At 45.1% G+C, this 12,760-nt stretch overlaps 1 protein-coding gene across 13 annotated transcripts in view; it reads left to right on the top strand.

Moving 5' to 3' along the window:
* PNISR (PNN interacting serine and arginine rich protein) overlaps positions 1-12,760 on the top strand; it is a 145,995-nt gene that overhangs the window by 99,623 nt on the left and 33,612 nt on the right. For all 13 annotated transcript variants that reach the window (XM_029595377.1, XM_029595380.1, XM_029595379.1 and 10 more), the window contains one exon: positions 6,199-6,369. In XM_029595377.1, coding sequence (XP_029451237.1) covers positions 6,199-6,369 — 171 coding nt within the window. The remainder of the gene's footprint in view (positions 1-6,198; positions 6,370-12,760) is intronic.

A 12,760-nucleotide genomic window follows, 5' to 3' on the forward strand; every position in this document is an offset into this window, starting at 1 on the left:
ATCGACGGCACAAGTCTCGGCCTGTCGAGGATCCACAGCCATCGACCTCTGCTCAAGCCGAGCCACCGACAAAGAAGCCGCGAACAGACCGGACACCCTCCACGTCTCGTTCGCCAGCATCGAGGAAACCCTCACCCTCCCGGGGTGCAGGGGCCGTGATCCCACCGGTTACGGTGGTCCCTCCGGCCCTGCCTCAGCCTCCCTCTCCCGTCGAGCCGGGTATGGTTACCCCTGGTCTCCGGGCAGAACTGGACCGGCTGGTCCAGGAGGCCATCGAGAAAGCGATGAAGAAATTGCAACCTCCATCGGCACCGTCTCCGGCACCGGTTCCAGTGCCGCCCCCGACACCGACACCGGCACCGGCTTCGCCACCGAGGAGGGAACCGACCACCGAGCCGTTGATACAAGCGCTAGCACCGCTACTGAGCCGCATGGAGGCGCTCATGACGGCCCTTCCATCGGTGATTCCAGTACCATCGACAACACCACCGTCTCCGACTGGATTTTCATCGGCAGGAGAAACACCGTTCCGGATTCCCCCTTCCGGGGTGGTTCCATCGGTGCCTTCTGGTATATCTCCACCGATATATCCTTCGGTTCCATCCATTCCACGCCAGGCACCGATTCCATCGGCAGCACCGAAGCCATCGATGCCATTTCTGGTTCCACCTACGGCACCGATTCCACCTCGGTTTCCATCGATGCCTTCAGAGCCTCAGCCAGGTCCATCAGGGCTACAAGCCCCACTTGATCCCTACGATACCTGGGGTGATGATGATGATACATCTTCTGACACAGATTTACCTTCGCCACCATCTCCTACAGAGAGTAGAAAAAGATCTCCTCCTGAGGATCTATCTTTCATTAATTTTGTGAAAGAGATGTCAGAAGTTGTACCTTTTCAACTACAATCTGAAGCTGATGACAGACACCAGATGATGGAACTCCTTCAATTTCTGGATGCTCCAAAAATCATCGCTTCCATCCCTATACACCAGGTGTTTTTGGATCTGCTCAAGAAAAACTGGGAATCTCCTTCATCAGTGTCCCCAGTTAACAAAAAAGCTGACTCCACCTACCTTGTCCAGTCAGCACCAGGTTTCCAAAAACCTCAACTGGATCATCGCTCTGTTGTGGTTGAGTCCGCGCAGAAGAAGGCCAAGCGTCTTAAGCCACACTCTTCTACCCCACCTACCAGGGACAACAAGTTCCTAGATAGTGTTGGACGGAAAGTCTATCATGGAGCTATGTTGATTTCACGCATAGCTTCATATCAACTTTACATGACTCAGTACAACAGAGCCATCCTTAAGCAGATGCAAGACTATGCTGACACGTTGCCAGACCAATACCAACCGCAGCTTCAAGCCCTTCTTCACAAGGGATTTGAGGCAGGGAAGCACGAGATTAGGACTGCCTACGACATATTCGATGCTTCCACAAAAGTTTCAGCCACAGCCATCTCAGCCAGACGTTGGGCTTGGTTAAAATCATCCAACCTTCGCCCAGAGGTTCAGGATCGTCTTGCTGATTTACCCTGCTTAGGCGATAATTTGTTTGGAGAGCAAATTCAGCAGATTGTGGCGGAGTTAAAAGACCACCATGAGACGTTGAAGCAACTCTCATCTGTCCCACCTGAGCTGACCTCCAAGCAACCGCAAAAGAAAGACTCTAAGAAGTCATTCTTTCGACCACGCCGTTATTACCCTCCATCGGCCAGGCCTCGTCCAGCTCTATCCTCTACTAGGCCTCAGCCGCGTCAGCCTAGGAAACAAAGGCCTACTGTAGCCCCTCCTCCTGGGCCTGCGGCTGGCCTTTGACTCCCCTGTAGGGAACACATGCCAAACCCCTCTTCCGGACATCCCTGTAGGAGGTCGACTGTACCATTTTCTACAACCTTGGTTGCAGATCACCTCAGATCAGTGGGTGCTAACAATTATCGCACAGGGTTACCACCTCAACTTTATAACTCTTCCGGCAGACTCCCCGCCTCTTCAAGCGTGGAGTCTATCCACCCATTTGGCTCAATTACAACAGGAAGTATCCCTTCTTCTGCAATCAAATGCTATAGAACCCGTTCCTCCCTCTCAACGAGGCAAGGGATTCTATTCCAGATACTTCCTAATACCAAAGAAATCAGGGGGACTACGTCCCATTTTGGACCTTCGAGCCCTCAACAAATACCTTCAAAAAGAGAAGTTCAAAATGGTAACCCTAGGCGCGCTGCTCCCTCTGCTACAAAGAGGGGATTGGCTGTGCTCTCTCGACCTCAAGGACGCTTATACCCACATTGTGATCACACAATCCCATCGCAAATATCTGCGGTTTCTAGTAGGCCACGACCATTATCAATACCGTGTCCTCCCTTTCGGTCTAGCTTCTGCCCCACGAGTCTTTACCAAATGTCTCGTAGTGGTAGCAGCATTCCTAAGGAAGGAAGGTGTCCACGTCTACCCATACCTGGACGATTGGCTAATCAGGGCCTCCACCCAACAGATAGCTCAATCCTCCCTAAAATTGACAATTCAAACACTCCTTTCCTTAGGGTTTCTCGTCAGTTACGAGAAATCTTGCTTAGTCCCGTCTCAAACCTTATCCTTCATTGGGGCAGACTTGGACACCTTACAGGCAAAGGCTTACCTTCCTCTTCAGAGGGTCCACACCCTAATGTCCCTGGCTCGCCAGCTCCAGTCTCAGAACACTGCCACGGCTCGCCAGTTCCTCATTCTCCTAGGGCACATGGCATCCTCGGTTCAAGTCACTCCCATGACCCGACTAGCCATGAGAGTAACACAATGGACTCTGCGACACCAATGGATTCAAGCTTTTCAGCCTCTGTCCTCCATAGTCACAGTCACACAAGCGCTACGCCTATCCTTAACCTGGTGGACGACTCAGGTCAACCTCCTTCAGGGCTTACCCTTTCTTCCACCGGATCCGCAAGTAATCCTAACCACCGACGCTTCTCACATCGGTTGGGGAGCCCATGTGGACGACTTTCAAACCCAAGGGTTATGGTCCAAAGAGGAAGCCGAACACCAGATCAATTTCCTGGAACTTCGAGCAATCCGCTATGCGCTCCGCACTTTCAAAGATCATCTCTTTCATCAGATAATCTTAATCCAGACGGACAACCAAGTGGCCATGTGGTACATAAACAAGCAGGGAGGCACAGGCTCCTTCCTTCTGTGTCAGGAAGCTGCGCAGATCTGGGCGGAAGCCCTCTCCCACTCCATGTACCTCAGGGCCACTTACCTGCCGGGAGTAGACAATGTATTGGCAGACCAGCTGAGCCGTGTCTTCCAACCACACGAGTGGTCACTCGATCCTCTGGTAGCGACCTCTCTGTTTCACAAGTGGGGTTCTCCCCGCATAGACCTCTTTGCGTCCCCTCAGAACCACAAAGTGGACGATTACTGCTCTCTCATTCGGAGCCAGCACTCTCGGCCGAGGGATGCATTCTCCCTCAAGTGGACAACCGGTCTGCTCTATGCATTCCCTCCACTCCCTCTTGTGTCAAAGACTCTCGTGAAGCTACGCCAGGACGGAGGAACCATGATCCTGATAGCACCTTACTGGCCACGCCAAGTATGGTTTCCAATACTCCAGGATCTCTCCATCCGCAGGCACATTCCTCTGGGAAAGGACCCGCATCTGCTCACTCAAAACGACGGATGCCTCCTCCATCCCAACCTCCAAGTCTTGTCTCTGACGGCATGGATGTTGAAAGGTTAGTCCTTCAGCCTTTCAACCTTTCAGATTCCGTTTCTCGGGTCCTGATAGCTTCACGAAAGCCTTCCACAAGAAAGTCTTACTCATACAAATGGAAAAGGTACACATCATGGTGCACTTCTCAGTCCCTTGATCCCCTTTCCTGTCCAATCTCCAAATTCTTGGACTATTTATGGCATCTCTCTGAATCAGGTCTTAAAACCTCTTCTATCAGAATGCATGTCAGTGCGGTAGCCGCCTTCCATAAGGGTATTGGGGGTAATCCTATTTCAGTACAACCCCTAGTAACACGCTTTCTTAAGGGCTTGCTCCATCTAAAGCCGCCCTTGCGTCCTCCGGCCCCATCCTGGGACCTTAACCTGGTTCTTGGTCGTCTAATGAAACCTCCTTTCGAACCTCTGCACTCCTGTGACTTTAAATATCTCACTTGGAAAGTGTTATTCCTTTTGGCTATTACTTCAGCTCGCAGGGTTAGTGAATTACAGGCCCTAGTTACCTATCCGCCTTACACTAAGCTCCTGCAGGACCGCGCGGTACTCCGCACTCACCCTAAATTTTTACATAAGGTAGTTTCTGAGTTTCATATCAATCAATCCATCATACTACCTATCTTTTTTCCCAGGCCCCACTCCAACTCTGGAGAGCAGACCCTGCATACCCTAGACTGTAAACGAGCTCTAGCTTTTTACCTAGACCGTACAGTTTCCCATAGGAAGAGCACTCAATTATTCGTCTCTTTCCATCCTAATAAGTTGGGACAACCTGTGGGTAAGCAGGCTCTTTCCTCCTGGTTGGCGGACTGCATTTCTTTTTGCTATGAGCAAGCTGGCATTCCTTTTCAAGACCGTGTTAAAGCACACTCTGTGAGGGCCATGGCGACGTCAGTGGCACACCTTCGATCGGTGCCGCTTCCTGACATCTGCAAAGCTGCAACCTGGAGTTCTCTCCATACCTTTGCAGCCCATTATTGTTTGGACAAGGCTGGAAGACAGGACTCCATCTTCGGCCAGTCTGTCTTGCGTAACCTTTTTCCAACCTGATGTACCAACACCCTTCCACCTACCCGGTTGGGTGCGGATGCCCTTTCCCAAATTTCTCCTCACTTATTGTGCCTGCTGCACACCGTTGGGTACATTTGGTGCAAGTCGGGACATCCTCAGCTCGGTACTCACCCATTTGTGAGGACAACCATCCTGCTTGTCCTGTGAGAAAGCAAATGTTGCTTACCTGATGTAACAGGTGTTCTCACAGGACAGCAGGATGTTAGTCCTCACGAAACCCGCCCGCCTCCCCGCGGTGTTGGGTTCGTTTTATTTTTACTTTCTAGGCACTGCCTGTAGCTTTGAAAATCAGACTGAAGGGAGACCCCTGCTGGCTGCAGGGTCAGTGCCTTGCTGGGCATGCCCAGTAGGGGCCAGTCAAAGTTCTGTTTAAACTTTGACAGAAGTTTTCCGTGGTGGGCTCCATCCTCGATGTCACCCATTTGTGAGGACTAACATCCTGCTGTCCTGTGAGAACACCTGTTACATCAGGTAAGCAACATTTGCTTTCTCATCAATTAGCTATGTAAAGATAACTCTCGCTTGGCATATACTATGAATTATCCTCCTTTCTTTTTCTGTAAAGTGTTCACATCTGTCCAAAGCACTTTCTCCTTCTGAATGGGTATCTTTTATGGCTGACCAAAAGTTACAATTTAATAACTTCTGTATTAAGTAATTGTATATTTATATGAAAGCAAGTCTTTTTCTGAGTAAAAACCTAAGTTTTCAGAAAGCAGGCAGTAATGTAAATAGATGTGAGTTTAAAAAAAATGTATGATAGTGTGATAGTTAAGAAAAAAAAAAAAAAACCTTCAGGTCATGATTTAACCTGCTTAGAAATGTTAATTGAACTTTGTAATAGGCACCATATTTTTAAAACCATTCTCAATTTATTACCTTTAAATTTATAATATATTTTCATAAAGCCTGAATCAGAAAGTATAAATATTTTCAATTAATCAGTTACTACAGTTACAAGAGAGGCTGGAATTACTCTTCAGCCACATCTGCCTTCCTTTGCAGAGAAGTATATATGAACAATTGACATTTACCATACTCAAATGATGTTTAGATAGGGATTTGGAGGTTTTAGTTTGCCAATTAGACTTAAATCATTCAGAGAGGATAATGAGAGGGCAGAGCCCTACACGTGCGATTGCTCTGTATGCTGTTTTATGACATGCACTGTAATTGGCCATTCCCCACAGAAGCAAAATTGTGTAGTTTTAAGAGTAAGGGCAGCATCATCACTTCGCTTATGGTGACCTTGTTGGTTCTTCAGTGTTTGAAAGTCTAGCTCCTTGAAAGATGGATTACAAATGGGAGTAAGGAGATGTACTGCTTACCCTATCAGCTCACTAGAAAAAGGTTATTTAAAAAAGTTTACTGGTGCCTTGTGATAGACTGGGCTTTATGCATGCAGGTGGACTGGGTGGTTATGGATCAGGAGACAGTGAAGATGAGAAGAGTGACCGAGGCTCCGAATCATCTGATACTGATGATGAAGAATTGCGTCACAGAATAAGACAAAAGCAAGAAGCTTTTTGGAGAAAAGAAAGAGAACTGCAAATGTTGTTGGAAAAACAATTGGAAGGTAAGTTCTTTGAATTGTGGTGGGAAATATTTAGAAAACTTGCACGCTAGCCAAAATATTTTTTATTTGCTGGTGGAAAAGTTTGTTTTGTTTTTTTTTAATTTTCCTTTTAGTATAACTTTTTGGTTTCTTTCACTCTTTTTGCTCTTATATTTTTTTGTGCAGCCTTTTTTCCTCCAACAAATTAGCCATGACATGCAAGTGACATCACGAGATGGCACATGACTTCTCTCTCTTAGCTAGTAGAGCGTTTGCTCTACTGAGCATGTGCAGGAATTCCTGTGTGGGCATTGTCTCACGAGTCCTCTGTCTTTTTTCCATCCAAGCACCAGCACAGATATGTTCCTATCTCCATTGTTCTGTGAAAATCTTCATAATTTTTTCTTAAAAGTTGCCTTGAACCCCAAACTGCACTTTTCAGTGTTACCTATTTTAAAAAGAAAATTGTCTTCACAATGTCCAGCAGGAAGAAAGCCACCACAAGGTGGTTTCAAGGTTTGTAAATGTGGTAGGAGAATGTCTGCGACCATGCCAACTACTAGGATTGTAGATGGATGTCTTTATGTACCTGAAGATCAAGGACCTGGAAAATGGAGGAACTGTGCTAGTCTTTCAGAAGCCACAGTTGATTCTCTTCTCGAAGTGCAGCCTTGTCTGCCTCCGCGCTAATGGAGTTGAGCAGGAATTCCTCAAATTATCTCCTCCCATCAGTGGAACCAGCCGAATCTTCTTGGTCAAATAAACAGAAATGGCATGTTTCGAAGAAGAAGAGGTGCTACTCTGTGGAGCCACCAGAGCAGCTGGCGCCAAAGTAACACTGAGTCTCTGGTGTATCCTGTTTACTGTGCTCCACTTGAAATGAAGCTAGACCTAAAATATAGAGTGCAAAAATATCTGGGGATTGGAATAGTACAATTTACCCAATCAATCAGCTGTGGTAGAATCAGCTCTAAAAAGCAAAGAAAACAAGAATGCCAGGAAATGATCCCAGGTTACTGGACAACTTCGGTTTAAAAAAAAAAAAAAAAAGTTCCAAAGCTCCATGCTAAATACACGGATCTCCACACACCAGTTTCACATGTTTCAACATTTACATGATTATATACAGAAACTGTAGCCTTTCCTTCCACCTGGTGAGGGTGTAATCGCTTACCCACATCCACTCCTAAATGTGGAAGTGTGTCTACACCATCTTATTTGATCCATCTGTGAGGCGTTTGATACCACAGCACATACCTCAACAGCGTTCATCATAGTATACTGCATGGCTTAGTCGAGAGTCAGTAGCCTACATCATGATATCTCTTGCCTTGGTGCTGACCTTTTCAGGGAATGCTCAGGGAAACAGTTGCTCAAATCAAAAAGCATCATGTGGAGGTCCAGTCCCTGTCTGAGACCAGAGCAACCATCTTCTGCAAGATATACTTACTATGCTTTTAAAAGAACACATTTCTGGAGACAACCCTTCTGGCAATTCCAGCAGTACTGGATACCACCTCTTCTGCAACAGCAACGACTTCTGACTCAAGCTCAACAGTATGAGCACTGTCAACCTAAAACACATCCATCCCTAACCTGGACCATGTTTTAGACCACTTTCCAAACCTAGCAACCATCTCACTAATAGGGGGGAGAATCCAGCACTACTTGGAGTGGCACAAGATCACCAAAGATTGCTGGATTCTCGAGATTGTGGAGTTTGGATATTGCTTGTGTTTCACCAGCGTCCCATGCTTTCTCATCACTCAGCCTTCAATCTGGATCTGTCTCACTCCACGGAACTCTGGCTGGAGGTGGAGTTGCTCCTCAAATAACAGGCAATAGAACTGGTTTCTTCCCATTACATTGGCCAAGGATACTGTTCACACTACTTCCTTATCCCCAAGAAATCTGGGGGACTGAGAGCCATCCTGGATTTAAGAAGCCTGAACAAGTGCATACTCCAGGAGAAATTAAAAAGGAATACCGTCTGCACAATCCTTCCCTTCAACCAGAAGGGGGGAGTGGATGTACACTCTGTATCAAATGAATGCTTATGCTCATATTCTCATCCATTCCTCCCACTGGCATTACCTGAGCTTTATGATGGACTCTTCCCACTATCAGAACAGAGTGCTATATTTCGGTCTTTAAGTAGCACCAAGCCTTCACCAGGTGCCTGGCTGTAGTAGCAGCGCATCTGTAGCATTGGGTCATATGCATCTTCCCTTACCTGGACAACTGGCTTGTGACGGCAAGCTCCCAGGAAGTTGTACTAAACTCCCTGCAAAAATAAATACTACATCTGCTATTGTAGGGGGTCCTGGGGAATTTCGAGAAATCGTTTCTAATTTCCTCCAAAAAAAATCAAATTCATAGGAGCCTGGATAGATTCTCTACAGGAGAGAGCATAAGAATATAAATCTTGCATACTGGGTCAGACCTAAGGTCCATCAAGATCAGCATCCTGTTTCCAGCAGTGGCCAATCCAGGTCACAAGTACCTGACTGGATCCCAGGGAGTAGATAGTTTCCAAGCTGCTTATCCCAGGGATAAGCAGTGAAATTCTCCAAGTCCACCTTTTGTAATGGTTTATGGACTTTTCTTCCAAGAACTTGTCCAAACCTTTTAAAATGCAGCTACACTAACAGCTTTCATTACACTCTCTGGCAGTGAATTCCAGAGCTTAACTATGCATTGAGTAAAAAAAAAAATATAGTAACTTCATAGTGTATCCCTTAGTTCCACTCTACTCATTTTATAGACCTCTATCATATCTCCTGTCAGCATTTAACTTTCAAAAAGATGACTATGAGGAAAATGGTTAGGAAAAAACTGAAAAGCAGCAGTTGAAAAGGTTGAGTTTACATCAGCATGGATGACATTTAAAAATACCATCTTGGAAGCCCAGACCAAATGTTATTCCATGCATGAGAAAAGGTGGAAGGAAGGCCAAACTGCTAATGGCATGGTTAAAAGGTGAGGTGAGAGAGGATATATTGTCTAAAAACTTCTTTCAAGAAATGGAAACGGGATCAGAATGAAGAAAACAGGAAACAGTATAAACATTAGCAAGTTAGATGCAAAGCATTGATAAGGAAGGCAATGAAAATTTGAAAACAAGCTTTGCGTGGAAGCAAAAACTCATAAAAACATTTTTAGGTATATTCGAAGTAAAGAGCCTTCAAGGGAGTCATCTGAACCATTAGATGATCAAAGAGTAAAAGGGGCACTTAGGGATGACAAAACCATAGCAGAGAGACTTAATGAATTATTTGCTTCGGTCTTCACTGAGGAACATATACACCCATGCTAGAATAGATATTCAAAGGTACACTAGCCAAGATTCTAGAAAAGGTACAGAGAAGTGCAACCAAAATGCATGACTCTGCCCTTCTTGGCATTGAATCCCAGCTGCCAAATCTTCAACCGCTCTTCAAGTTTTCTTAAATCACTTTTCATTCTTTCTACTCCTTCAGGCATGTCTACTGTGTTCCGGATCTTAGTATCATCTGCAAATAGACAAACTTTACCTTCTATTCCTTCTGCCAGGTCACTCAAAAAGAATCTGTCCCAAAATCGATCCCTGTGGCACTCCACTTAACACCGTTCTTTCTTCAGAGTAGGTTCCATTTATCATTACACGTGGTCTCCTGTCAATCAGCCAGTTTGCAATCCATGCTACTACCTTGGCACCCACTCCCAAGCTTCTCATTTCCCTGTACGTACCCGGATCAGTCCAGACCATGGGTTGAGCCTCCTTTCCAGCAGGTGGAGACACCAAAACTGAAAGGGTATCCTCTATGAGGACAGAGCCTACCCTGTAGCCCTTCAGTATTTGTCTGTCTCCAGCAGGTGGAACGGCGCACCCTGTGGTTCCCTGTTCACTTCTACTTGTCCCTTCTGTGCGTTTTTTTTCCTTCTGTGTCTATATCGTGTTTGGATCAAGCAAGTATTTGAGTTATTGTTTTAAAAAAAAAAAAAAAAGTGTGAACTCTGAGGATCCTTCAAAGGAGGCAGTCCCTGTCTCCTCACTCTTGCGGGGGCCTAGGGGGGCTTGGCCCCTTGTTTTATATAGCCTAGGCTCCCTTTTCCCGAAGCTTCTCATTTTGTTCACAAGTCTTCTATGTGGGACTGTACCAAAAGCTATTCTAAAATCCCAGTAAATCACATCAAGCGCTCTTCCATTATCCAGTCAGTCAGATTTGTCTGACAGGACCTTCTCCTGGTGAATCCGTGCTAGGGTCAAGCAACCCACTGGATTGTAGATAGTTCATGATCCTTCCCTTCAGCAGAATCTCCATTAATTTTCTCACCACCAAGGTGAGGCTAACCAGCCTGTAATTTTCAGCTTCTTCTCTGCTTCCACTCTTGTGAAGTGGGACCACCACCGCTCTTCTCCAATCTTCTGGCACCACTCCTGTTTCCAGGGATCTATTGAACAGGTCCTTCAGCGGACCTGCCAGCACATTTCTGAGCTCCCTCAGTAGTCTGGGATGTATCTCATTCGGCCCCCTGGCCTTGCCCGCTTTGTTTTCCTAGCTCTTCCATACGTTCTCTTCTGTAAACGGAGTCTTGCCTACTCCACCCTCATCCACAGTCTTGTTAACTTGTGACGGTCCTTCTCCAGGGTCTTCTTTAGTGAACACCGAACTGAAGTATTTATTTAATAATTCGGCCATTTCTTTGTCTCTCCATACATTGATCTTTGTCACCTTTCAATTTCACTATACCACTTTGGACCTTTCTCTGATATATTTGAAAAATATTTTGTCACCTTGTTTACCTCTGGCAATCCTTTCTTCTGCCTGATTTTTGTTTTCTTGACTTCTTTCTTTGTCTTCCTAAGTTTCACTAGATATTCTTCCCTGTATTCCTCTTTTTGGGATTCTTTATATTTCTTGAACGCTGTTCTTTTTGCTTTTATTTTATCAGCCACCTGCTTTGAGAACAAGATTGGTTTCTTATTTCTCTTACTTTTGTTTACTTTTCTAGCATATAGATTTGTTGTCTTTGTAATTTTTCTTTTTAGATTGTCTCACTGTTCCACTTCTCCCAATTTCTCCCAGTCTTTAGTTTTACCTCCAGGTACACTCCCATTTCAACAAAGTCCGTATTTTTTAAATTCAACACTTGGGTCTTCATGTGACTTCTCCTTATCTGGTTTGCGATGTCAAACCATACTGTAGATGATCACTGGTGTTGACGTGGGCACCCACCAGGAAATTAGGGACATTATCACTGTTAGTGAGCACTAGGCCGAGTATAATTTCCTCCCTCGTAGGTTCCATTACCATTTTTTTTTAACAGAGCCTCTTGCAGAGCATCCACTATCTCTCTACTTCTGGTAGATTCCGCAGAAGGGATTCTTCAGTCTACGTCCAGCAAATTAAAATCTCCAACTATCAACACTTCTCCCTTCTTTCCCACCTTTTGGATGTCTTCGACCAGATCTGTCTAGTTTTTCCGTTTGAGTCGGAGGCCTGTAAACCACTCCAGTAAAAATGGATGCACCATCATCCTTTTTTTTTTTTAGGTTAGCCCATAATGCTTCTTCTCTATCCCCACATTCCTTGCAGTTCAGTTGCTTGGATATTGTTTTTGACATAAAGAGCTGCTCCTCCCCCTTTTCTGTCCTCCTTGTCCTACCTTAACAAGTTATAGCCTGGTATGACTGTATCCCAATCATAAGAATCTGTGAACCATTTCTCTGAACAGCAACAATGTTTAAGTCTGCCTCTACCATTAGGGCCTGCAGGTCTGGGATTTTATTGCCCAAACTATAAGCATTTGTAGTGATAGCTTTCCAATTTTTTTCCTTTGATTTTTTGCACTTCCTAGACACCTTTTCTCCTTTTTTTGAGCTGATGGATTGTATTTTCTTCTCCCACTTTCTATATTGCATGGGGGTGACATCAATTTCATTGGCCATCTTCTGACATCCCCATTCATTAGTTTAAATATCTGATAACACTGGTAAACAAAATTTTTGTTTCCTTCAGGCTTTTTGGTGTTCCAAATAGATTTTTTGATGCTGATCACAGATAAATTACTTCGAAATTTGTACATCACGTAAGGTTTTTGAGAAATGGCCAATTTTGTATTACAATAATTGTGAAATTTTAAAACATAATCTCATGTACATATATTTTCTTGCTGGACAGTAGTTTTTATGATTTTTTAAATTCATGTCGCGTTTTTGACGGGCATAAGCAACGTAACATGTAACAGAGACTAACTTTTTTTAAAATACACCAAGAAACTCGCCTGATCATGCCAGAACTTGCTCGGGAAGCCCCAGCTTGGCTGCAAGATTCCAACCTGTTTCCATGACAACGCAGCCTTATATAAGCAGCAGCAATGAGTAGTCTCCTATGCAACATCTGTGTGAATGAGCGAATCGTATCGCTAA

The sequence above is a fragment of the Rhinatrema bivittatum genome, chromosome 3, assembly GCF_901001135.1.
Source record: "Rhinatrema bivittatum chromosome 3, aRhiBiv1.1, whole genome shotgun sequence".
NCBI classification, from domain to species: Eukaryota; Metazoa; Chordata; class Amphibia; order Gymnophiona; family Rhinatrematidae; genus Rhinatrema; species Rhinatrema bivittatum.